Source organism: Amphiprion ocellaris, chromosome 1 (assembly GCF_022539595.1).
Source record: "Amphiprion ocellaris isolate individual 3 ecotype Okinawa chromosome 1, ASM2253959v1, whole genome shotgun sequence".
Lineage (NCBI taxonomy): Eukaryota > Metazoa > Chordata > Actinopteri > Pomacentridae > Amphiprion > Amphiprion ocellaris.
In genome coordinates this window covers 27170881-27196293 of record NC_072766.1, presented here as the reverse complement: position 1 = coordinate 27196293, position 25413 = coordinate 27170881, and the positions used below count along the sequence as shown (strand labels likewise).

Here is a 25413-nt window from a genome sequence, read left to right as displayed (position 1 = left end):
CTAGCTTTTTTTCTCTTCAAGTGAATTCTTATTCTTATTCATCTTAAGGACAGTACTGGCCTACCTGCAAACAAATATTCCACCCCTAAAAACATTCCCCCACAACTGTTTTAGGGGAACACCAAATCTGCATCCTTCACTCGGCTCCATCCAGGACGGTTGTGATTGTTTTAAAGAACAAATATTTTTCCAACCTCCAGCAGAATGATAATGAGGTACTGCCAGACCATTATGTAATGCTGAACATGCTAGCTAAGTGAAACTACATATGCCTATAAGGTAGTAATGATGACTTGTCAGTCACAAGGTAGCCCTAAAGCATACCCTCCTTTCACCATCTATTTAACCCAAATGAGACCATAATTTACAAAAATGAAAATTGTGCTGTATTGAAAAGTCTTGAAACTAGCAATTGACACTGTGCAGTAGCACAGGTTATGAACGTGATTCACTAAAATCAGAAATTCTGTGTCCACAGATTTAGTCAAGCTGAGGGAGATTTTTTTTTTAAATGTGAAAATAAACACGTTTATTTTACAAGCAGATTTGTGCAAAAGCCGTAAATAAATATCCATTTCCGGGTATTTTGTTCGCCATTGCGTATTTGTCATTGAGTGTTATATTGTGAAAGTCCTGAGCGGAAGCAGTCGTCCCTTCACTGACGCTGTTAGCGCTTCAGTCTGTCAGGGAACAGAGACCTGTCCGCCGGCTGTGTTTCACACTTAAGCACGGCGTCTCCTTCTCCTCCACACTTTCTGTTTTTAAAATTTTCTCAACTATCTCAAGTGTGCTGAAGACGGAAAAAAATGCTAATACCCTGCAAGTGACGAATTAAGTTTTTTTTTTTTTTAAATTCTTCTCTTCTCCTTCACTGTTACTGGTGAACCTGTATCGGTTTTACTTGATGGGCTGAAATTGAGAGTCCATTCCAAGTTGCCGCCGCGGTGTGTAACGTTTGGCTGCTGTTTTTCAATTTTTCCTTCTGGACCCAATTTGTGGAGCAGCTGGTGACAGTTTGAACTGCAGACTCTAGGCATCATAAAGTGTTGTAGTGTACAGGAGGAGACCAGAAACCTCGACTGTTGTCAGTAGTGGTACTCAAGGTAAGCCCACACACTGAGAAAACACTAAAGCTAATCTCAATGCTCTCCAAACAAGCTAGGCTAACGTTTTATGATGCTATAAAAATGCATTTTTATGTGTCTGATATTTCCTAGCACCTCCATTTGTGACCTTCTCTTGAAGTTATGCTGTCACTTTTAAAATACGATTCTTTTATGTTCTTAAAGAACTGTTTGTACTAAGCTGTATTTATTTTTTATTCTGTAACGTAACGTGATAATTAGATGACTCTTTCTGTCCTATAGATGTGTTTCAATTAGCATGTCATTGCACGCTGTTTTCAAGGTATGGATTTTATCAGGCTATCAATAATTAATCATTAAAATGTCTGGTTTGCAATCCTTTATTGTTAAACTGCACCAGTCCCGTAATCAACGTGTTGTTTATTTCATTTATCTCACATTAATATATACTATTGCATTGGGAATCTTTCTCCCTGTGTGCCTGTTAGGGTCATGAGTGCATCCATTTATTGTTAAAAGCATGTGCCATGCCTTTTATATTATTTTTCTCACCTTGATAAGCCTGAGAGATAATGTTTAAAGGTTTTTAGAGGCGCACATCAAAGTCAGGGAATAGAGACTTTACAGTAACTACTGTGCTCTCCTTATATTGTAGCATGTGGTTTCCTGACTGTGATGAGGTGCAAAATCAAAAGACTTCACTTCCCTAAGTGTGAAAAAAATACCTAAAACTTCAGGCATTGCCCCAGTTTTAGCACTGGCAAACCAGCGCAGGCAGGACAGAGCAAAGCTCTTGAAACTGAAAGTGCATGAATGACAAACAAGGGATTTTTTCTAAGCGCTTCATTTGTTGAAATGCAAATTTGCAGTGGATGTGTGACTCATTGCAGAAAACCATTCTCTTTTGTGCTGACTTTTAAAATTAAATCTTGTGACCCACACCTAAGGCCACACTGGGATGATTTAGGCCTAATAATATGCTAGCTTTTGTGCATGTCGGTGTGTGTGTGTGTGTGTGTGTGTGTGGTGTTTTATAGATTTATTCATAGCCCCGAAGGAAATATCAGCATTCCACCTGCTCCTCCAATTTTCTCTCTGAAGACATCAAGATACGCACATAAACACATACACAGATGTACACACTGCATCACTATGGTGCTATCACAAAGTATGCAATGTCCAAACACAATTGTAGCCTTAGGAGCATTCCACATCAGCCACATTGCACCAGTCTTCCACTTCAGTTTGAAACATTGCTGTGCAGAAGACTCTTTCCTCTCGTTCTTGCTTTGACACAGGTTTCACTTTAGTGTTTGTTGCATATGATGAAGTGAAAAAGCCCAAGTTCTTATGAATACTTTCAATTAGAGGTTATAAGTCTCACTTTCTAGTACTTTCTCAGGATTTGCTCAGAATGACTGTAACCTGCTGTTTTTTTCACACCAACTCATTAACCGTGAATGCTATGCGTTGTAAATCAAAATGACAACAGCAGCCATAGAGTGCCAGTCGTGACTTGTAATGTGGCTCAGGAAAAACAAACTTTAAAAAAATCTTACCGGGTAAACATGTTGGCAGCAGCGACCAACAATGTAGCACAGCACAATCTTATCACTGTATTGCCCCAAGCAAAATGACGTGAGGTCAGTGTGTTTCCTCAGATGAAATGTGAGAAAAGGCTTTTTCTTGGCAGGTTTCCTCGTGGTAACTATTATGTTTTACTGCACCTAATACCATACCACTGATTCCTCCATGACTCTCAGAAGTCTAAAAAGCTGGAAAATTAGCCCAGTAAATGAAAATAGAAACATTTTGAACCTGAAACCGGGCTACTGGAAAGCCACTTGGGTTTTCATTTGAACATCAGAATTAACAGTGTAGTCTTTAACCTTTATACCTCCCATCTCATTTTGGTCACACTGAGCAGAGAGTGAGAGCTGTGTGTGTGTGTGTGTGTGTGTGTGTGTGTGTGTGTGTGTGTGTGTGTGTGTGTGTGTGTGTGTGTGTGTATGTGTATGTGTGTATGTGTGTGTGTGTGTGTGTGTGTGTGTGTGTGTGTGTGTGTGCACGTCTTTTAACTATTGGCAAATAGCCTCGGAACCAGCCAATGATCTTTGACCCTTATTCATGCTCGCTGTCACTTCAACTCCAAAGCCAACAACAAAGAGCAGCTTTTGTTCCTTGGATTACTCTTCCATGTGCATTCTTTGCTGCTTCACTCTGCTGCTTGTAGAGAACGTGGGCTAAAAGTAGACTGAAATCTGTTGCAGGACAAAAATCCAAATTACAGCTTCTGTCTGCTGTAAATTGGAGTGCAAAATGATCTGGTCTGTTTTGTTATTAAGTGAACTTAAACGTCATTTGCAAGCTGAAGCTGAATCCAAGAGAAAAGCATGTCACTGAAAGTTCTGATACCAGTGGCAACAAAGAGGGACAGGTGTGAAAACCAGTCACAGAAAATGAGAATTAGGTGCTTTAAAATCTTTGAAAAGTGTAGGAAGTGGTATTTTCAAGATGCTTTAATGTACTGAAAACAGCTCCTGTAACTTTGCAGGAGTTGAAATTAAAATCGACGTATGTGTGGCTTAAATTCAAGTCCGCCTTTTCAAAGAAACCCCAATTAAGAAAACTGTTATCTTTTGCAGTAAAACCATTGGCCGTTTAGATAACTACAGCCTTGTTGTATTCACATTACATGGCGTGTATCATGCTAATGACTTTGTGTGGCTCTATTTATGCAATAGAACTACACGCTAATATCAACATGCTAACATGCTCAAAATAGCAATCCAACATACTGATTTTTTTTTTTTGTATGATAACGGCTGTGTAACTATTTTTGTGTGACATATGTAGCCACAGACCAATCCATTGGACAAATTAACAAGTTGACCCCATGATGGCACCAGAGGAAAAATCTGGTGATCACTGATGTCATCAGCTTTTCATATCTGGGCACTTCTGGCTTTTTCAGTAGTTGTTAAATTTCTATACCAAAAACTGAAAATGTTAAACTCACTGTGCCACTAAAGTAAAGGACTGGGGTTACAAGGCATTATCCCATGATTAGAGTGAATGTTTTCTAAGAATTTCATAGCAACATATTAGTAAAAGCTAGAAACTTCTTCAGTAGCAGTAACAAAACATTTTGATGAATTGTTTAGTAGTTTAACTAAAAATGCATGTGATGCAAATCGCCATGAAAGCATGCAAAGTTTGCATGTATGGGTGCTTGAAAAAAGTCCAAGGTCACTCGCTACCTGATTTATAAGTAGCATATCATGTCCTTTTACAATGGAGCCCCCTCTTCCTCCATTGTGACTTCTGTGCAGGTCTCTTGAGACATGCTAGTCCACAGTCACCTCCTTCTGCACCAACAGATCTCCTCTGGTGAAGGCTGTGACAGTTTTTGTCCCTGTGAGATGTTTTTCATCATTCATCTAAAAACTCTTAAGAACCCTGTGGCCCCAACCTACTTTCACCTAAGCTGCAACCGCTCGATGGCCCGTTTCAATAGTTGATGGACTTGATAGCAGGATGTGCACAGAGACCAGTACAGGGTCCCCATCCAGTGACAGCTGGTCCTGGGTGGAACCTTAACCCCAGCATAGTGCAGCAGTTTCACTTCATCCTTATTTTTTAATTTATGTGTGTAAATATATTTATTTGTGTCTGTCATCGTTCTGTTAATGTTAAAAGTATTATTTGTGTACCTTGATAAATCAGCTCAAATTTCAGTGCATTCAAATTAACACTTTCTCTTCTGGACTTTGTTGAAAATTGGCCATTATTAATATCGGCAGAAATTAAACGTCTTATCATGATGAAGTTTTTAACTTGCAGTTACATCTCCCAGCCTCACAATACATACAATGCTTGTTTAAATGTCTAAGTCGAAACTAACTGACATTGCTGCTAGTACAGCTAATGATGAAGAAAAAAATGCTGCACCCTCGTAAATCTATGTCTCTCACTGTTATCTGCTGTCTGTGTCACACATCGTTTGGTCTCCCACACTATAATGTGTGAGGTCAGACAAAACTTGCAAAGATGATTCATACAGGCAAGTGAGTCAGATATGTAGATGATGCAGAAATGGGACAGGAATATTTCCAGGAAAATACAAAGCAACAAGCAGAGAGCTCACAAGGGTTGGGGGGGTCTATCTTGTTCACACGCTTCCCGGTAGCTGCAGGATATGCGTGAATTCACACAACCACATAACAGGGCTCTATCACCCTTTATGTGCGTAGGAAGACATGTCCAGGAACGTAATAAGTCTCAGGATGAGTGTTGGTTTTGTACCGGTAACAGTCTTCTGATCTGCATTTCACATTTGTACACACATCCACTTGTGCCAGTTTTTGATCAGTGTCTTTCGCTGGCATGTACTCCAACATAAGAGCTGGGAAGTGAAAGAAAAGGGGAAATTCTTGTGCTGAATTGATGCCTGGCTGCTGTGCAGGAGACAATAGAGAGGGTGTGGGAGTAGAGACCGAGTCAGTTTACGTTATGTGAATTCAGCAAGTTGAAATATTGTGTAAGAGAGGGAGAATAGAGTTGTTTGAGCTGAGTAAGAGTAAATAATTATTGTGTTATCAAGCCCCATATAAAAGAAATGTCCTTTTGTGTTTAATGGACTCCAGCATTCACCTCTGCAGAATAATTGTCTATACTATTAAAAGTGTAGCATGACAGACTTTCATGTTGGGGAACATTTTCACACATGCAGACACTTGCACATAGTTCAGAGCGGGGGTCGTTTTTGCCTTTGCTCTAGCTTGTCTAGTGAACTGAGTCTTCTACTGTGTGTTCACACTTGTTGCTTGCTGTATGTGGGTGGGTAACACTGGTTTATTGTTTCCTTCCAGCCAACATCTCCGTTGATATACTGCCTATAGTCAGAGTTGTATTGAGTAGGATTTGGTTATCGCTGACATGAGTCACACGTATGTGTGAATTCACACCCACTATTTTGCAGAACTGTTGTACAGTCTTGTTGTTCAGTTATGTGTCATCATTTCACCCCCAAATGCCCTGGGTTGGTCTAAATTCAGCCACTTTGGACATCATTTTAAGGAATTCTAGGTACCACATCAGGGTGCAAAAATATCTCATTTTCCTTTTTTTTTTTTTTTTCCCCCCACATTTTTGTCCGAAAAAAATGGAGGCTGAGACATTTTAGACAAGATTCCACAAATCTTAAATGCATAACAAGCTATGCAAGTTTAAGAATTTTACAAAAATTACTGACACATTACTGTTTTATTACCAGTGTCTTTCATTACATTTTATATCATGTCAAAGCATAAGGAATTTGTATTAGTTTAAGAAGTGTCAACTTCACATAGAACTGATAATCTAGGAAAACCAAATTCTAGATGGTTGACCACCATTGGACTAAAGAATTTTGTGAAAAATTTCTGTGAAAACTAAATGTAAAAGTCGAAGAAAAACCCCACATGTTGTTGATTAACTAAGGCTGATTGATGATTAGAAAATCCTTGTGCAGTTATGTTAGCACATGAATAACAGTGTGAGTTTTCATGGAAAACATGAAATTGCCAGTTTGACCTCAAACTTTTGAACGGTAGTGTAGGTAAAGTAAAAAAGAGTGTCATTTTATGGTCAGATTTAAAATTACCATTTCTGAAAATACAGATATTTGATGTGGACATAATTTACAGTTTTGTCCTGTTTTTTAAGGCTTAAATGAACAAAACAGGGAAAATCTATATAATAGTAAATTGTTCAAAAAAATACATCATTAATAACATTTTTTTCTTTTTATTTTACTGTGTACCTTATGTATACCACTGTTTGTTTTTATTAACAGCTCTTTCTGAGTATCTAAGACACAATTTTGGGTTATTCTATTCAAAACAGCAAGTATTTTAGCTTTACGTACATTATATTTAGTCATTGCTTACATATTAAAAAAAACTTTAGTTGAAATGTCACCATTTCAAAATAAATAGGGTTCTTGGACCATTTAGCATTAAGATTTAAACAACATTAGTTAAGTCTGCATTTACAGGAGTTTGCTAAACCATGAACCACTACACTTCTCTACCCCTCCCTGTAATAGAGTGTTTGCATCTATGAGTGTGTGAATATAACATTATAGTTACCTAATCAGAAACCACTAGATGTCACACCTACCTTCTTCCTCAAATTTGAAATGGCACATTTAACTTTTGAAAAAGGGAAATGGCAAAACCACAAATGTCTGTCAAGCATAACACTGAGGTTGGAGTTTTGAGATGTCCTTGCGTAGTTTAACTGATGTAAAAAGTATTCTATGATATTCATTACATTGCCTTTTATAGTGTGTCACAATATAATATAGTATATCAATGCATAATATAACTTAATTATGACTCAGTTTATTTAGCATACATATATTTCTGGTCTCAGTTTGTCCATCTTTAATGCAGTTCTGGTGTACTAGTTGAGACATGTACACTTTAATTACCCAAAATGAAACAGAAAATTTAACATGTGAAACCCTACTATGCAATTATTATAAGTTTAACTAGAAAAGCACTCAAAGAGCGCAGCACACCAAGGCTGTTCATTTCCAAGACTGCCCATATGGCATTCAGAAATGCAGCATATTTTTGTAGAAGTGCAGCATTTGTTTCTTAGTTATTGATGATCAGAAATCATGGCAACATAGAATGTGGCCATTTAATATTGATGTACCCACAAACAAAATGACCTTGCGCTGAGCACAGGTGTGTGTTATGCATGTGTACGTTACGTACGGATGCCGAATCGCGCGACCTAAATATGTAGCAGGCAGCGGGAATTGATGAGACTCAGAAACACCCCCACAATTTAATCAGTTGTTCCCTGTATCATTTCTGACGGATAAGTCTGCAGCGGTGGATTTGTAGTAGGATCGCAATCATGTGATCGTCAGCAGGCAGCTGACGTAGTGTTCACTTGTAGTCATGGTTACAGTGATGCTGTGCTGCTATCGTGTAATGATACAGAAATCTTTGACATGTCTGTGGATCCAGACTATAAGCCGCATCACTGCCAAAATCTAATCAGTCGGTCCTTGTGTCATTTCTGACCTTCCCTGAAAAATTCATCCAAATCCGTTTGTTCGTTTTTGAGTAATATTACTCACAGACAAACCAACACCGATCTTCACATAACTCCTCTGCGTTCCTTGGCGGAGTAATTATATGTTTCATATTTTACAACACCAGCAAGCACAGGGTTGTATTGGGATTAGACCTCAACCACCTTTTATCATTCCCGTAGAACTGTGTGTTTCCTTCTATTGCTATTTGCAATATAGTAGAATGTAATAAAAGTAAAATTATATTGGACCACTAATCAAATTGTTGGGTTTTCTTTCAGTCTATGTTTAGTCTATGGTCCAAGCAGAGCACTGAAAACGGACGGACATCCGCGCTACATCGTACATACACTATATTGCCAAAAGTATTCGCTCACCTGCCTTGACTCACATATGAACGTAAATAACATCCGATTCCTAATCTATAGGGTTCAATATGACGTCGGGCCACCCTTTGCAGCTAAAACAGCTTCAACTCTTCTGGGAACGCTGTCCACAAGGTTTAGGAGTGTGTTTATGGGAATTTTTGACCATTCTTGTAGAAGTGCATTTGTGAGGTCACACACTGATGTTGGACCAGAAGGCCTGGCTCTCAGTCTCCACTCTAATTCATCCCAAAGGTGTTCTGTCGGGTTGAGGTCAGGACTCTGTGCAGGCCAGTCAAGTTCATCCACACCAGACTCTGTCATCCATGTCTTTATGGACTTTGCTTTGTGCACTTGTGCACAGTCATGTTGGAAGAGGAAGGGGCCAGCTCCAAACTGTTCCCACAAAGTTGGGAGCATGGAATTGTCCAAAATGTCTTGGTATGCTGAAGCATTCAGAGTTCCTTTCACTGGAACTAAGGGGCTAAGCCCAGCTCCTGAAAAACAACCCCACACCACAATCCCCCGTCCACCAAACTTTACACTTGGCACAATGCAGTCCGACAAGTATCGTTCTCCTGGCAACCGCCAAACCCAGACTCGTCCATCAGATTGCCAGGTGGAGAAGCGCGATTCGTCACTCCAGAGAAGGCATCTCCACTGCTCTAGAGTCCAGTGGCAGCGTGCTTTACACCACTGCATCCCACGCTTTGCATTGCACTTGGTGATGTATGGCTTGGATGCAGCTGCTCGGCCATGGAAACCCATTCCATGAAGCTCTCTGCGCATTGTTCTTGAGCTAATCTGAAGGCCACATGAAGTTTGAAGGTCTGTAGCTATTGACTCTGCATAAAGTTGGTGACCTCTTCGCACTATGCGCCTCAGCATCCGCTGACCCCACTCCGTCAGTTTACGTGGCCTACCACTTGGTGGCTGAGTTGCTGTCATTCCCACACACTTGCACTTTCTTATAATACAGCTGACAGTTGACTGTGGAATATTTAGGAGTGAGGAAATGTCACGACTGGATTTGTTGCACAGGTGGCATCCTATCACAGTTCCACGCTGGAATTCACTGAGCTCCTGAGAGCGACCCATTCTTTCACAAATGTTTGTAAAAGCAATCTGCATGCCTAGGTGCTTGATTTTATACACCTGTGGCCATGGAAGTGATTGGAACACCTGATTCTGATTATTTGGAAGGGTGAGCAAATACTTTTGGCAATATAGAGTGTATATGCACGATACAGCGCGGATGTCTGCGCTGGATGTCCGTGCTGTATCGTAAATGCCGATGTCCGCGCTGTATCGTGCATATATAATATATGCATATGCTATATATGCATGATACAGCACGGATGTCCGTCTGTGTTCCGCGCTCCGCTCGGACGGTGATTTCCTTTGCATTGCACGCTCACTTCCGCTCTTTATGATGCATCGTGCTCAGACAATTCATTGTTAGTTGCAGCCCTAGCTGCTTGTATGTCAGCTTATTCATTCCATTAAGACGTGATGCTTTGGTGTCCGTCATACACATTTTTGTGCCAATATCATGCACTCGCTTAATGAATATCTGAGCTATGTGTTTCGATTAGACAAATGTAGCCAGTGCCAAATTGTGAATGTGACGAGTGATTGCCAAGACTAGTTACCTATTTCTGATTGGGCTGCAGGCCTGAAAGCTAGCCTTAGTTGGGCCAGCCAAGATGTTTTCGACTGATTTTTAATATTTATGCACCTTCCCTTACTTAACACAGTGACACTCCTGTTTGAAATGCAACCAAATAATAACAAATATAACTCACAAATAATTTTAAAACATTGACTTAGGGCTGGGCGATATGGCCTAAAAAAAAAATCTCCTATTTTTTTCACAAAAAAGTCCCGATTCACGATTTATCTGAATTTTTTTTTGCCCCCTACCTAATCTCTGCACGCCGGAGTCCAGTCTATGCAATTGAGCTGCAGCCCTCTTCGGGTAAACACACCGGATCGCAGCTGGAAATGCATGTGGCATGCTGGTCCGGTTGCAGTGCATTTTTACCTGGAGAGGGCTGCAGCTTATTTGCATAAAGTAGACTGACTTCTACTTTATGCAAATTGGATGAGGCGTGTGGAGATTCCACGCATCGTGAAACTGTCCTCAAACTTCTAAACTAGGCGTCGGTGACCTAAAACGAGGACAGATTTAGCTACTGCAGATTATTTCTCGCTTCAAATGCTTTCAGAAATACTTTTCGCTGACGTGTTTTTTGAAATAAAAGGGAAAGTTTGCGGCCGAACCGCTGTGTTTATCCGACTTGTCTGCCGGACTGTCCAGCTGAAAGCTCGGTGACGTCACCACGTAGCGGCCTGCTGTTGCTCAGCGCTGTCATGTGACCATGTTGTGGTCCGCTAGTGACCGCCGTCCGTGCCATTTTCAGATGTGGTGCGTTGCCGTGCGGGAAAATCACATGTAGTGGACACGCGCCTTTACATCTGCACCGTTCGCCGCCATATTGTTTGTGTATCAAGCGCGGGGGGGAGGGGGGCGCGCACTCTGAACTACGGGAGCCCAGCGGGAAGGCGGATGTTGATGAGAAAATCGATTTTCATAAAAACAAATCGACATTAAGTACAAACTCGAATTAATCGATAAAATCGATCTATCGCCCAGCCCTACATTGACTTATAAAAAAAGTTCTAAATATAGTTGTGTTCTGTATGGTGTCAGACTTTAATACTGAGCCTGTACGTGAATTCCATAATGAGTCTCTTGTAGCACGGGGTTTCCTGACAGCTTATTGAAAGGTTGCTATTAGCAGAGCAATTAGCTAACTATTATGCTATGTCACTTAAAGGTTATTGAGGATTACTGATCACTGTGTGTGTGTGCGTGTGTGCGAACGTACGCACGCACGCACGCACATGCCTGTGTTTGTGTTTGTTTATCAGTCTGTCTCTGTGTGTTGCTAAGTGGTAGTCAAAGGCTTAGGTCCTTCTCATGTATCAGGTGTGCGCTTCAGCATGCATAGTTATAAATAACCAACTGACCCCCCACAGGCTGTGCAGTTGGATATTTTTTCTTCTCTCTGCTGCGTTTTGTCTATCTTTTCCTTTCTGTATTGTCTGTGGTTCAGCTGGTTCCTGTCTGTCTTGTGATACTGAGAAGAACTGCAACTGGTGTGCGTTTCCTCTCTAAAGTCATCGTCTGCATCTCTTTCCACAAGTTCCCACAGTCATGCATACTGTACAGTAACCCCATATAGTCACAGATGTCCTGTATGTTAGCTTAGAGATTACAAGGTGTGAACACTGCTAAATGTGCCAGTGCTTTGACAAAGCTGGCAAAGGGTTGCCAAGTTGGCAACAAGTAAACCTAGAAAGTCAGTGTGATGAAAACTGTCTGGGATGAGTTGACGTCTTTGGTTGAAATTGTGTGCGTATGTGTGGCTAATTGACACATCTGTCTGGTGACACTCATGTGATTCTCAATATCTAATATGATGCAAAGTGGTGGTTTTTTTTAGGGGAACTTTAAATTGTACTCTTTTCTACTCTATATACTGCCATTTTGGCATAATATAGGTATTGAAACCATTCACTTCAGCTATGCTGTCTTTTCCCCTGAAGCAACAGCAAGCAGCTTGGTATAGAGTGATGGAAAGAGTGAACTACTGCTGGATGTGTGTGCATGCCAGTTAAAGGGGAAGACTGTTTCCATTGATAAGAGCATTAAAAGCCCCCTGTGTGTATTTTGGGCTTGAACTCATTTGTATTCACCGATATGAGAGTACAGATAACAAACCAGGCGTCTGGATAAGAATAGTATCATTAAAAAAACGTCTTACTATGTCAAACCTGAGCTGCTTTTAGAGACTTTTTGTTTTATTTAGGATGTGTGTGTGCACATAGAAAGAATATAAAAAATATGCTTGTGTTTCATTGAAATGTTCCTTTTATGGTTAGAAACTGACTGTGAATGCACCCTGCTTTTTTCATTTATCAGCAGCTGGGTGGGGTTTCTTATTTTGCTGTGGCAGTTCACCCTGCTTATGCATGAATGAATTATAAATTTGTTCCTCTTTTGCACTGGCATTTCAGTTTTTGTTTCTCTGTTGTAGTTGTTACCAATGGAGCGCCAACCAACAGATAATGTGAAGGTTATGTTCTTCTTGATCAGCCTCCTCTTCACTGGTAAGATAACCACATGGGAAACACACTTTTATGTTCATTTGTTCATTTACAACTGTGTACCTCCACTGTGCTTGTGTCTAGATGTGGTACATCATACTGTATGTTGTCAAGGGTAGAGATATACCAAAAGACACATTCACAAACAATGTCTGATAGAAACTTTAAACATTGATAGATAATGAGATTTTGTAGATTTGCTGAGTACATCTGTAGGTCACTTCTGATTGTAGCCAATGGGCAATCAAAGTGATGATACAGAAAAGTGCTTTGCAGATACATGAGGCAGAATCCATTTGTCTCCCCTGCACTTTCACTTGGAGAAAGTGCTGTGTAAGGGTCAGTGTTTTGCAGTAAGTTAGGATATATGGGCTCTAGTAAGGGTCAATACAATTTTAAGCATGAATCATATCTGCTGTTAAAAATTGCACTCTGTAAATCTGTGCACCCTGTGTTCTTCACCTTGTTCAGCTACTAAATATTTAATTTGAAATGAAACGTCATCTTCTCTTAGCAGTCTGCTATATTCATATCCATTTAAACTCCGTAGATAAGAGTTTGTTTTGTTTGATAAAAATTCTCAGTAGGATTCAAGATTGGGGCAATTAATTGATTTCAAATCGAAATTGCATTTTAAAAATGCAATTAGCAAATCGCAAAGACTGCAATTTAACATATAAGAGGTGTGGTTTTTAAATAATGAGACAATTGCTGTAATTCAATTTGATTTAATTCAACCAGATTGAAACTTTTAAGAGTTGTTTATGCTACCCATTGACCATTATGTTATGAGTGATTCAGGCTTGCACACTGTGGACTGACTGACATTAGTCCAGTCTCATTATTTGATAGCCACACACGTATATTTTGTAGCACATCTGATCCAGAGTCAAAACTGTTGTGATGATAATTTTACAAATTCATGCTCTTCTCCTTGTGTGACAGTGACACTTTTGATGGTGTCTTGTGATAATATTCCGATATATGTTTCAAATGGATTACACAGTGTTCAGCCCTCCAAGATTGCCAGACTGTCAGTGCATCTTGATGGGAACTTCCCAGATGGGATGAAAGTAACCAGTGTAACTGGCCATGATTGACATGCTCACGTTTGATATTTAGAATCGATGGTCCCAACAAATATTGTAGTGTACTACAGGTGTGTCAGGTGAGATTAATTATCAAATTACCAAACTGCTGTAGTGCATCCCTGATGAATTGGAGGCTAGGTGCATTAACAGCAAATAGCACAACCTCTAAATACATACAAATAAAGCGCATTTTCCGAAAGCTGTGACTTTGACACGCAAGGTTTTTTTCAGCTCTCGCAATTTTAAAATAGGCTTGTTTTTACAAAATCTTTAATTTACTATTATTAGTGCTATCAGACTATTGCCGGTCACCGCATGGATTTTTTTGTAGTGTGAGCTTATTTGTGTCTGTGGGTTTGCACATTAACAATCACAGTTCCTATTTAGACTGACTATGTGCTGTATTTTAGTAGGTTCAAGTGAAAATGACCTCTTCTTGGACTTCTGTGGCACCTGGCGTCATGGCAAAGGCTCTCTGAGCCTGAACATAAACCTCTCTACAGGCTGTGATGGGCTCTCAATTTCAGCCAATGAAAGCACTCTATCCATCAATGGGAAGATCACAGCCCAGTGTAGGAGGTCTGATGTAATTCCCCTAAACAAATTTGGACTTGATTCAGAGGAGGACAGTTTTTTCTGTCTGTTTTGGGAGCCATTACTGGACCAGCTGCAGCTGCAGGTAAAGGAGTATGTTTCCACACAAGAGGTCCTCACCACTCATATCCAAAAGCTAATATAACCTAGACTTTTCATATGTCATTAATCAGCCATTGTCTCACAAAATAACATAAAAGTGAAGAAGAGTGCAGGCGTGCAGTATTTGACTTCCTTTTCAAAGCTACTGAATGTGACAGGGACACGTCAGTCTGTGAGGTAGAAGGGTTGAAAACAAAACTAACAACTTATTTTTTCTTGGCAAATTGAGTATCAGTTCTGAACAGCGATGTGTTGTACTAAAATACTTTAACATTAAATGTGTAACAGTCATAATACTACCACATGAAAAACATAAAACAAACTGAAAATGTGTACAGTATATATTGAATTTGCTACTCTAGCTTATTTGTTGAAGATCATGATGAGGATTGTTTTTTGTAATTTTGTTGTACAGATTGGAGGACACAGTCTTATTCTTTGCTGGCCTGCTAGCGTGCTGGACACTTGCTGCACTGATCTAAGTCATGGCTCCAACACAGCTGAAGCCAAATACGGCATCATGAATGGAATGGTCAGAAATGACATTGTCAACGATAAAATACACATGGCCTATAACTTTGGAGGGATTTTCACCAAATGCAGTAAGAAAAAATGGATGTTATCGACAGAAAATGGAATATGTTTAACAAGATCCATGTTTTACTGATTGCACAAAAATACATTTTCAGTTTATATTCTGTTCCAGTCAAGTTTTACCATATTGTAAACATTTCCCGTTGATCAGCCTAGTTTATTAAAGTATGTGTCACAAAATGGACTTAAGATTTCATTTAGATTTCTATTTTATTGTTATATGTTGTTGCATGTCAAATTCAAAGCTGTGCTCTTTCTCTTTCTCTTTGCAGAAGAATTATGTGATCAAGCAAGGCAGGATTCCACCTATTCTAACACGTAATTTCCTCTCTTTTTCAAATTTTCTCTGTCATCTTTTCTGAAATGCACCATCAAACGTTCATAGAAACATCATGACAGGGTGTTTTCGACAACATCCTTCCTTGTACGCCTTTGTCTTGATTGCTAATGCTACTGGTTTGAAAGTTATGTAATCAAGTACACATTCTTTGACGATAAGCAGGAAACTAAACTCAGGGTTAGGGTGGGAGCTACAAAAATAACTTTACTCCTTTTAATTAGACATCTGAAACCAGTGGTTTTAACTTCAAATCATGGTGGGGTGTATAAATGTCTGTGTTTAGGCCTGGAGAAGCTGTAAAGAGGAACCAGAGCATTGAGCATCCCTGCGCTTACAGATCTGAGGTGGAGATGAAGGAAGGTTTCAGAGGCTTCGATGTCACATCACCTGTAAGACACACAAAAGAGTTAAGACACACATTTCCACATTTAGAAAGATGCCACAACTTAATTAATTGAATTTAAATGAGATTGCAACCAAATACCGCGAACAGACCAAAACTAAGTTAATCAGGTCATCTTATAATTTTGTACTTCGCCAGCATCAATGTTTTACTCAGCTCCAAGTTCTTACTAGTCTTGATCTGATTGACGATGGAAGCAGTAGTGTGACATTGGTATGGATTTGTATTCTACTGAGTATTTACAGCAATACTACTGCATGCAGGGGATCTATTCAAAATATAACACACTGTCTGTGGTCAGTGTAACTAATCAGTATGCCACCAAGTTCAACAGTGTAGCACAATGTACACAGCACCTAAGCTCTGTGGTGCAAAAGAATAACATCACACTTTGGATACACAGACAGCACTTGTTAATTGGGTCAATTAATGGTTGGTTTTAGTCTTTGCATGGCATTTGTTGCCAACAAGTAAAGTATAGAACAACGGCAGTCTCACTTTTTCATTCATTATTGTTACAGTGTTATCTGCACAAGCCACATCAGTGTGGTCACAATAACAGTGTATTGAGACCACACTGGTTTAGTCCATAATCAAAATCAGCCACATTTCCTGCATTACATGTCTGCAGAATAATCATTTTGCTGGTTTACAGGGTCACCCTATGTAAAAAATCCCTAAAATCTATAGAAAATCCATGGAATTTGTAGAAGGTTTTAAAATGTATTAGATTTTAACACTTTATTACAACAGCCACTGGCATCAAATGAAGACCCCGTACACTGCAAAGTATGTTTGAGACATTAAGGTGATACTGTCTGGTATGTATGACACATAGAAATAATCAAAATCAAAATGACAGGGCTGAAGCTGTGCTTTGCACAACCCAAGGTGGTGGATACCCGATTTTCCTAACTGGAATTCTGAATGGATGGCTGGTTTTATTCCTTTGGGAATCAAGAGAAATATATATATGTGTGTGTGTATATATATATATATATATATATATATATATATATATATATATATATATATATATATATATATATATATAATATGTTGATTTGTTTCTAATCTATGTATATGTCCATGAGCAATGGATATGTGAGAAAAACTTTGTAATCTATGGACATTTATTGCGTATTTTTGCACATTACTGCTATTGGTAGCGAGATTGAAGACTTTATTAGAATGCATTTCTTAGTGGTGACCTCAGAATTTCACTTTAGTAAGGAGGCCACTCAACTTCTGAGACTGCATGCATTCACTTTTAGCAACAAGTTTTTAAACGACCGAGAGTATTCATTAAAGTTGGGGCAGTGGTGATTTAGTTGAGAAAAATAGGTGAAAGGTTAGCCACATGAAAGTGAATGATAGCAGCATTTTACTGTCAAGTAGAGGATGGATATTGAAAGCTGACATTTTCCTTCATGCTACCATCAGTGTGAGTACCAGCAATCTACAAGGTGATCTTCTCATTACAACAGTGGGGGTGCTGATGCACACTCAGAGGCAGAGCTGCAGGGTGGTACAGGTTGTATGATTAGTGTCATTCAGAGTTTGAATGTGTGTTTTGATGTGGAGACATCTTTAGTCGTATAATTACCAGAATAATTAAGAGGTCATTAAACACTTTATGTCTAGGGGTTCTCATTTGATACACTGAATTTAAAGTGAATGTAACCAAACTATGGTACACCATCTCTAATTGTGCAAACTCATGACCTTTTCTTTGTACATATTCTGTTTCCAGACCACTACAGGTGAAACTTCAGAGCCTACTACCACCATCCATCTCCCCCCTGCTTTAAAACAAGCTGCAAAAAAGAATAACAACGCAGTCTGCACTTTCTTCCACAACAACTCCTTTTTCCAGGTAAGACTAAGTAGAGATGTCAGATGGTTTGATGCATCTATCTTACTGCCATAGCTTTTTGTCCAAGCCTTGAGTAGAAACAGTGCACTGTTTTTACTGACAGGAATACTTACAATCTAAGATACTTTGTTCCTCTATGTGTAAAGATGTAGGCTGTAGTATATGAGAGGAAAGTAAAAATGTATGTGTCTTTTCCAGGAGGGTCCCAAAGAAGTACAGATTCTAAATGATGTGGTGGAAATCACGGTGACGGACGAGATCATCACTGATCTGTCTGAGCCAATAAAGATTGGCTTTCACCACAATGCTATACCTGTAAGTTTGTGTGCTTTTGCAGCCAATGATCTGCATGATCAGCATCCAGCTTGCAATTTGTCAAAAGTCATACATTCAAATTTTCTTGGTAAACATAAGCAATGCAACATGCTTGTTGAATCTGACTAACAATAGAAAAGTCTTTGACTCAAAGTTCAATTCATATTTTGTGTCACACATGGAATTAAGTTATTTTGGTTAACTAATTAATGGTAAAATGTTTGGTGGTCTACATATTTTTATGAATAGTATAGTCAAATGTTGCACAACCCTGAAACACTTTTTGCACCATGCATAACACTAGCTCTCAAATGTGTGTTCACTGTGGAAGCTGTTGAACAAAAACAAGATGTCTTTCAGTTCTGTGACACCTGCTTGTCTACCTCAGCCATACAGAGAACACACAAAAACCACTTGTAGGTTTCTTTTTACCTTACCTCTTGCAAAAACAGATTGTGCTCTTTATATGCTGAGGACAGCGCATTGCTGCCTCTCTTCGGTGCACATAGCAGCACAGAAAACCACCAGTTAGTGTCTATATTTTTACTACACTGTTTCTTATACTGCCATTGGGAATGTGGTGACACACAGCAAACCATATTTTGCATGTAGGATATAAGTAATAAACGTCACTAATAAATCAAAGCACTTAAAACTTTGTTTATAGGAGTAAAATATGTGCATCACCTTAATGGGAAATGATTGGAGCTTATGTCTCTCTTTGCTGAATTTCAGAAAATGCATTCAAGGAAATGTGTTTCATGGGACACAAGGAAAGGTTGGACCTATTTACAAACATTTGCATTCAACATTTATCTATATTTTCCTGTTTATTGACCATAACTCCTGGAAATGGAATGGCATATATTTACATTTATATTTTCTTGTACAGATCCTTTGCAGGTGAATTGGTTGGTAGATGGATGTGAGACACAACAAAGAGGACCAAAACACACGGATTGTCTGTGCAATCATCTGACTTACTTCACTGTGCTGGTGGTGAGAAATGCAGCAGTGCTATTGCTTACATAGTAAACAACATAGAGATTATGGACAGTCTCATATTGTAGTGTATGAAGTCCCTGTTGCTGTGCTCATTGTGCTCTGTTCTCTGGCAGCAACTGGAGCCTCGACCGGTGCGCCACCTTGTGGCACTCACTGCTATTACATATCTGGGCTGCGCTGTATCTGTGATAAGCTGCATTGCTCTGATAATTTTCCTCTGCAGGAAAAGGTAATAGTACTTATTGAGGGCTTATGTAGTCCTCTGAAAACAAGGGCTTTAATTTTATTTTTTACAGTTATCAACTTATTACATTTTTATTTACAGGGGGCGATCTAAGGAGCAGTCTATACCCATACACCTGGGTCTAGCCGTGTCCCTGGCCTTCCTCAGTCTGCTCTTTTTCTTAACGGGGGTCCTGGCCAACGTGGGAGGGGAGAGTGTGTGTGTTTGGGTGGGTGCACTCCTCCACTATGCCCTGCTCAGCTCCTTCTCTTGGATGGGCATAGAAGTGTTCAACACCTTCTGGTTGGTGTACATGGTTTTCAGCCCCTCTCCAAAGCTGTACACATGGAACCTAGTCGGTTTCAGTGAGTGTGTCAAGTTATATTTCTGAACATATACTTCATGGCACATGAAGATGATATACATGTATGATCCTTAAATTTTGTTTTCTTTCAGTTCTCCCAGCTGTTCCTGTTATCATCCTGGCTGCAATAGGTGATATTTATGGGCTAAGAGAGGTGGTGCCAAGTGATGACATCTCCAATCCTTATCTAATGTAAGCTTTTCTCTACCTCATCTTTGACACAGCAGCAAGGGGATTTGTGGGGTGTTCTGAAAAACACCAGCATAATTTGAACATTATTCTGGCATTTTATTTGTCCTTTTGAAAATTATTTATTTTCCCTGCTGTGCTGATTTGCTTTTCCCAGGTGCTGGATGAAAGTGACAAACAAGGCTTTGCTGGCTCACGTTTTTACCAATATGACGATCCTGGCCCTCCTGGTGTCGTCGGGTTTTGTGATGCTCTTCCTGGTGTACAGGCAGATCCGCACTAGGGATGAATGGAGACAGAACCGCGTGGCTTTCCTCAGCATCTGGGGCCTCAGCTGCCTCTTTGGAACAACTTGGGGTCTGACCTTCCTGGATTTTGAGCCCCTCTCTGACTTCATTCTCTTCCTCTCCTGCATCCTCAACTCCTTCCAAGGTCTGTTTGTTTTGTACAGTCAGTTCAGGCTGCATTTGGGGTTTAAAACAAACACAACTATCAACTTGTGTCAACTATTTTAACTTTATTTCTCATTTATAAGACAGCATGTCAAGAAGAAATTTCAACAAGATAAGAACCCACATTTTTGTGCATTATTTGATGGTTTTAGAATTTGACTACATCCACAAAACAAAAACAGTCTGCCTAGATGTGCGTTTTAGTGCCGTTTCAAGTATTTGCATGATTTACATTTTTAGGCGCATTTTGTACCAATCATGTACTTGGCATGTGGGTTCCAGTGTGAACATGAAGCAGGGATTTAGTTGCTTAGTTATAGAAAATACTCTGGAGCAAAACAGCGGTGGCTAAAAGCGAGGCTTTCTTAACTGCACAAGAGCTGCTCACAAAGACAACAAGGACAGTAACGCCTGTAATTCGTTGACCATATAGAATTAACCGCTAGTAGTCAAGACTCGTGTTTTTATTTTCTTTCGCCTAGTGTATGAATGTTATCTGAAAGAAACTAAATAGTGAGTCAAGGCTCATGTCTTATTTTCTTTCAGAAAACATTCATGTGGTAGTTGGGTGGCTTATATGGAAAGAACATGTAGTGACAAAGATTAACTATTTGCCTGTATCATCATTTCCAGAAGTCTCTCTTTGTGTCTGAAAATGCAACTCCAGAGTTTATAAAGCCAAACAGGGACAGCAGTGTTTCCAAAAGGCTCAGTTGGAGGCATCCCAAAACGCTGGAATAGTGTGAACTGTAGAGGTCAACTTAGCTGAACGTATGCATTATGAAATGTAAATGTACAAGTGTGGGTTTAGCCTTTAAAGGGCACTGTAGTCACCTGAACAAATAACCTGATCCACTGGGAAAATGACTTGAAATAAACAGGCTACATACACACTTGGGCAAAATTGGTGGTACCCTTCTGTTAAAGAAAGAGAAACCCAAAAAAATACACTGAAATAACCGGAAAGTGAAAAAAGTAATCATAAATAAAAATTTACTGAAAATTGACTATCGAAAGCCAGACATTGCTTTTTAACTGTGGTTCAACAAAATTATTTTTTAAAAAAAACAAACTAATGAAACTGACCTGGACAAAAATGATGGTGCCCCACGAAAAGGTTGAAAATAATTTGACCATAGGGACATGTCAAACTAAAGTGTGTCCTGCAATTAGCTTCACAGGTATCTTTAAACTTGTAATCAGTCAGTCTGCCTATATGAAGGAAAGCTAAGGAGAGAGTTGTCTCAGGAGATTGCAAAGAAAATTATAGATAAGCATGTTAAAGGTAAAGGGTATAAAACTATCTCCAAGCAGACCAATGTTCCTTTGACTGCATTTGCACATATTATTCAGAGGTTTAAGGTCCACGGGACTGTAGCCAATCTCTCTGGATGTGGCCGTGAAGGAAAATTGATAACAAATTGAGAGATAATGCAAATGGCAACCAAAGAACCCAGAACAACTTCCAAAGAGATTAGAGGTGAACTCCAAGGTCAAGGAACATAAGTGTCAGATCGCTCCATCCGTCGGTGTTTGAGCCAAAGTGAACTTCATGGAAGACGACCGAGGAGAACACCACTGTTGAAAGCAAATCATTGACGGTTTTGTTTTGAAGGCGTATTTTTAATGTTACAGGCTTTTATTTTGTCACCATTCCAGCGACACAGGAAGTGTTCATCTAAGAAGCGGTGTCTTGACATGACAAAGATGCTGCCGAAAAGTCCGAAAATTCACATAAAGATGAAAGAAAACGGTTACAGACTGTTACTGTCTAGCAAAGGACGTGTCTAAACTTATAAGCATCTAGCTGCAATGGGGACAAGCTCTTACAGTGAAGAAATGAGTGAAGGACAGAAAGGTGAATTTGTGTTCAAAATAAGTCTGACGGCTGAACATAAAGGCTTTGTGAAACATCAGGAGCTTCACCATTGTCTGGCTACCTGTTGCAGAAGTCTCAGGGAGAGTTAAAGAAATCACTTGATTGTAGCGACTGATTGCCTCAAAAGCTTGTGCAGCAAAATAATAAATGTACCATCACTGTTGTGTGTTTGTTGAACCACTATTGAAAAGCAATGTCTGATTTTCAGTATTTTCTTGTTTATTATTGCTTTTGTCAGTTTCAAGTTATTTCAGTGACCATTGTGGATTTTTCTTTCTTTAATGGAAGGGTACCAACAATTTTGTCCTTGTGTGTATATTTGTAGTTCCATTGCATGATTACCACCTCCACAGCTTTTGGACAAGGGTATTTACATTGTTGACTCAGAGACTGGTGACCATGTAGCCAGTGGTCTATTGTATCAGTGTAGGAAGGAGACAATGGCCACAGTTAATCAAGGCCTTCTGTTTCTGGTGCCTGTCAGAAGCAGAGCTGCTTCCGCTCACATGCAGCCTGCTTGTTTTTGATTCAAATCCAAACCCTCAACTTATTAACCCTGTTTTTGCTGTGCATTAGCAGCTCAGGAAGAGAGTTTTGTATGCCAACATGCAACATTTTAATGGTACAGTTGCTTCAGCCTTCAACTTTATTGCCCATAAGCCTACCTAAAATCCTGAATCTTAACATACTTTTTGGTATAAATGAATGAATCGTGGTTCTGGTCTGTCCCCAGGCTTCCTCCTGATGTTGCGGTTCTGCATGCTGGACTGGATACGAAAACAGGCTGCTCACCCTGGTCTTGGCAGCACCAGCACCGGATCTACCAGGCAACACATGCTACAGGAGAAGAGTTAAGTGGACTAAATAAAGGTGTGGGACAGAATACAGCAGCAAACTCAAGGCTGCAACAGTCAATTTTTGAAATGTAAAAATACAGTCTGCATACCAACACAATAGACAAAATGCAGAAAAATGCTCCACCACTGACTGAATCACTGTAGATCTGCTGTTTGTCCAGGTGACGTTCTGTGGTTGACGGTGGTAACTGCTAGGAAATGTGAGTTACAGCTCCAAAAGGGAGCAGTTCTCCATATATCCTACACACCTTATTGTTCTGGCGTCCTTTGGTAGGAAACATTCTAGCTGTCTTGGTAAGCGCTAGAACACAATGAGTTTGGACCCACTATCTGTTCTATGCAGCTTTAAGTGGTGGTAAGACAAAATTTAAAACTTTATGTTCTATCAATCACTCAGTATAAGTTATTCTTGAGTGTCTGTTGTGGTAATTTACGATCTCCCGGGGTGAAGAAAAATGTGTTTTGCAAATAACTTTTGCTGAATTAAAGCTGCAGTAATCACATGTATAAGACATCTGGGTTTAAATTAGCTGAATATAATATGCTGTAAATCTTGCTGGACAAATTTTAATCACCCTGCCGTGGTAAACCCCATTCACTTAACAGTCAAATCAGGTTAATAAAAAGATACTTGTCAACTTGATTCTTCTTGTCCAGGCCAGTGGTGAAGAACTTACACACTCAGGACCGCACAGTAAAGGCCTGGAGCTTTTATTTGCAGAATACCTAGACTGGTTCTAGTTATAGAAGGGAAAGAATTTATTTGAGATTTAAAATTGTACGTTGTGGATAAAATTAAGGCTTATTAAGAGACAAGGAAATATGAGGAAGTTAAATGATTGGAGGTTACTATGCTGTTTTTTTTTTATATTATATTGTTTATAAAGAAAAATGATATATTATTATTGAAGCGCTCCTTGAACCTTAGATAAGCTTTTTATTTTTGATTTTATACTGTGCACCCTTATTTTTTTATAGCTGATCTGTCTTTTGAAGTAGCACTTTAGATTTTCACTGTTAAAATGGTAGAATGTCAGCGAGTTGACTGTTGCATTGTTGTAATCTGAATAGTAGAGGACATGGACAGTACGTACCTTATGTAAAAGAACCGCTGAATGTTTTATCATAAATGATTCCAGTCAGTCCATATTTTTTCCAGGATATAATTCAAATTTTTACTAAATATATTTGTTTAATCTGCTTCAGAACGTACAAGTGAGCTTTTAGATACTGTGATGTTTGCACTTTCTTTCTTTCTTTTTTTTTATGTTGAAAAGTACATTTTATGTCATTCAAATTATTGTGTATATTTGAGTTTTTGTGGATGTACATTGAATATTATTAAAAATCTTTTGGTTGAAACAGAAACAATGGCTGTGTATTTGTCTGAATATGTATGTGCAGCATTGCACTGTAAGCACATTCATGGGTCACTTGTTTCCTGCTCAGTCGTCCCTCCCTCTTATCTGTGGCTCTGTACTTCCTCCCCAGAGGTTTTGTAATTGTTTGCCATCAAAATTATTGCACAAGATGTATCTGCTTTTACCTTAAACTCATGATAGACAGTGTGTCAGAGAAGATTACTTAATCTCTTACATGAATTTTATCGACACTGCTAGCCAAAGTAGGCGTCAGGCCAAGTGTGATGAACATGTCCTTAAACCAAAACCAGAGGTGTACTGCTAAACATCAGTGGGATGACAAAGTGTCTCTACCAAGATATTCATTAATTCATTACACTGTCCCGTGCTCCATTATTTAATTGCAACTCGGTTGTGCTAATAGTTGCTGTGGTGTTTTGATGTCTACAGGTGTTTCTCTCTGTCTGTGGTCTGTTCAGCTGTAGTGTCTCTCACAGGGAGGTTTGTCTGTTCAGAAAAGGACTGAAAACAGATTTTACTGTGTCATCTTTAACATGTTGCCAGTTGTGTGTGATTTGAGGTCCATCTCTAAATGGCAACTAAATTGAAAATAGATCAACAAAATTAAATTGACATTTCATATTCTCTAGATAACAGTAATAATACAGTATGGCTATATAAATATGAGCTTTTACCGCCAGTGCATAATGAAAGTAATAGTGAGGCAACTGCCCAGCAGGGCCCAGGGCCCCAGACCCAAGGGGACCCAAAAGTCCAGGTTTACATTATGTAATTTGGGTCAAGTAAATTGAATAATTGCTCATTTATTTTGAAGAGACGTCCTGTGCCATAATCTAGTTTTGAAATCTTGATTTCAGTTCATATTTGTTATTTGTTTGCTTTAATTTTTTTTATTATATATCATTCTGTATAAAAGTAATTAACAGTGGGAGATGTAGTCAGTTATTTTTTTTAAAAAAAGAATGTTATATTTTTAGTGTTTAAATGATGATCGGCGTTGGTTTGTCTGTCTGTCCGTCTGTTAGCAACAT

The 25413-nt window shown here is 39.2% G+C and overlaps 1 protein-coding gene across 2 annotated transcripts; it reads left to right on the top strand.

The window, feature by feature from the left end:
- Window positions 1–680: 680 nt before the first annotated feature.
- Window positions 681–24382, top strand: LOC111567206 (adhesion G-protein coupled receptor G5-like). 2 transcript variants are annotated; one of them, XM_023268182.3, is made up of 15 exons: window positions 681–1103; window positions 12647–12719; window positions 14221–14486; window positions 14919–15105; window positions 15370–15415; window positions 15721–15826; window positions 17594–17716; window positions 17915–18031; window positions 18767–18809; window positions 18924–19030; window positions 19150–19265; window positions 19362–19624; window positions 19716–19815; window positions 19970–20244; window positions 22877–24382. In XM_023268182.3, the coding sequence occupies exons 2-15, from the start codon at window positions 12656–12658 to the stop codon at window positions 22996–22998; spliced, it is 1935 nt and encodes a 644-aa protein (XP_023123950.1). In that variant the 5' UTR covers window positions 681–1103; window positions 12647–12655; the 3' UTR covers window positions 22999–24382. The 2 variants fall into 2 exon arrangements, with proteins under 2 accessions (XP_023123950.1, XP_023123949.1); XM_023268181.3 differs by having other exon boundaries at window positions 14218–14486.
- Window positions 24383–25413: the final 1031 nt, after the last annotated feature.

Bases quoted from the DNA above. Each gene is read 5' to 3' on its own strand.
- LOC111567206 (XM_023268181.3), top strand. From the start codon at position 12,656: ATGGAGCGCCAACCAACAGATAATGTGAAGGTTATGTTCTTCTTGATC. The intron at 14,487-14,918 runs GTAAAGGAGTAT...TTTGTTGTACAG, and splicing joins TGGACCAGCTGCAGCTGCAG to ATTGGAGGACACAGTCTTAT. The intron at 19,266-19,361 runs GTAATAGTACTT...TTTTATTTACAG, and splicing joins ATTTTCCTCTGCAGGAAAAG to GGGGCGATCTAAGGAGCAGT.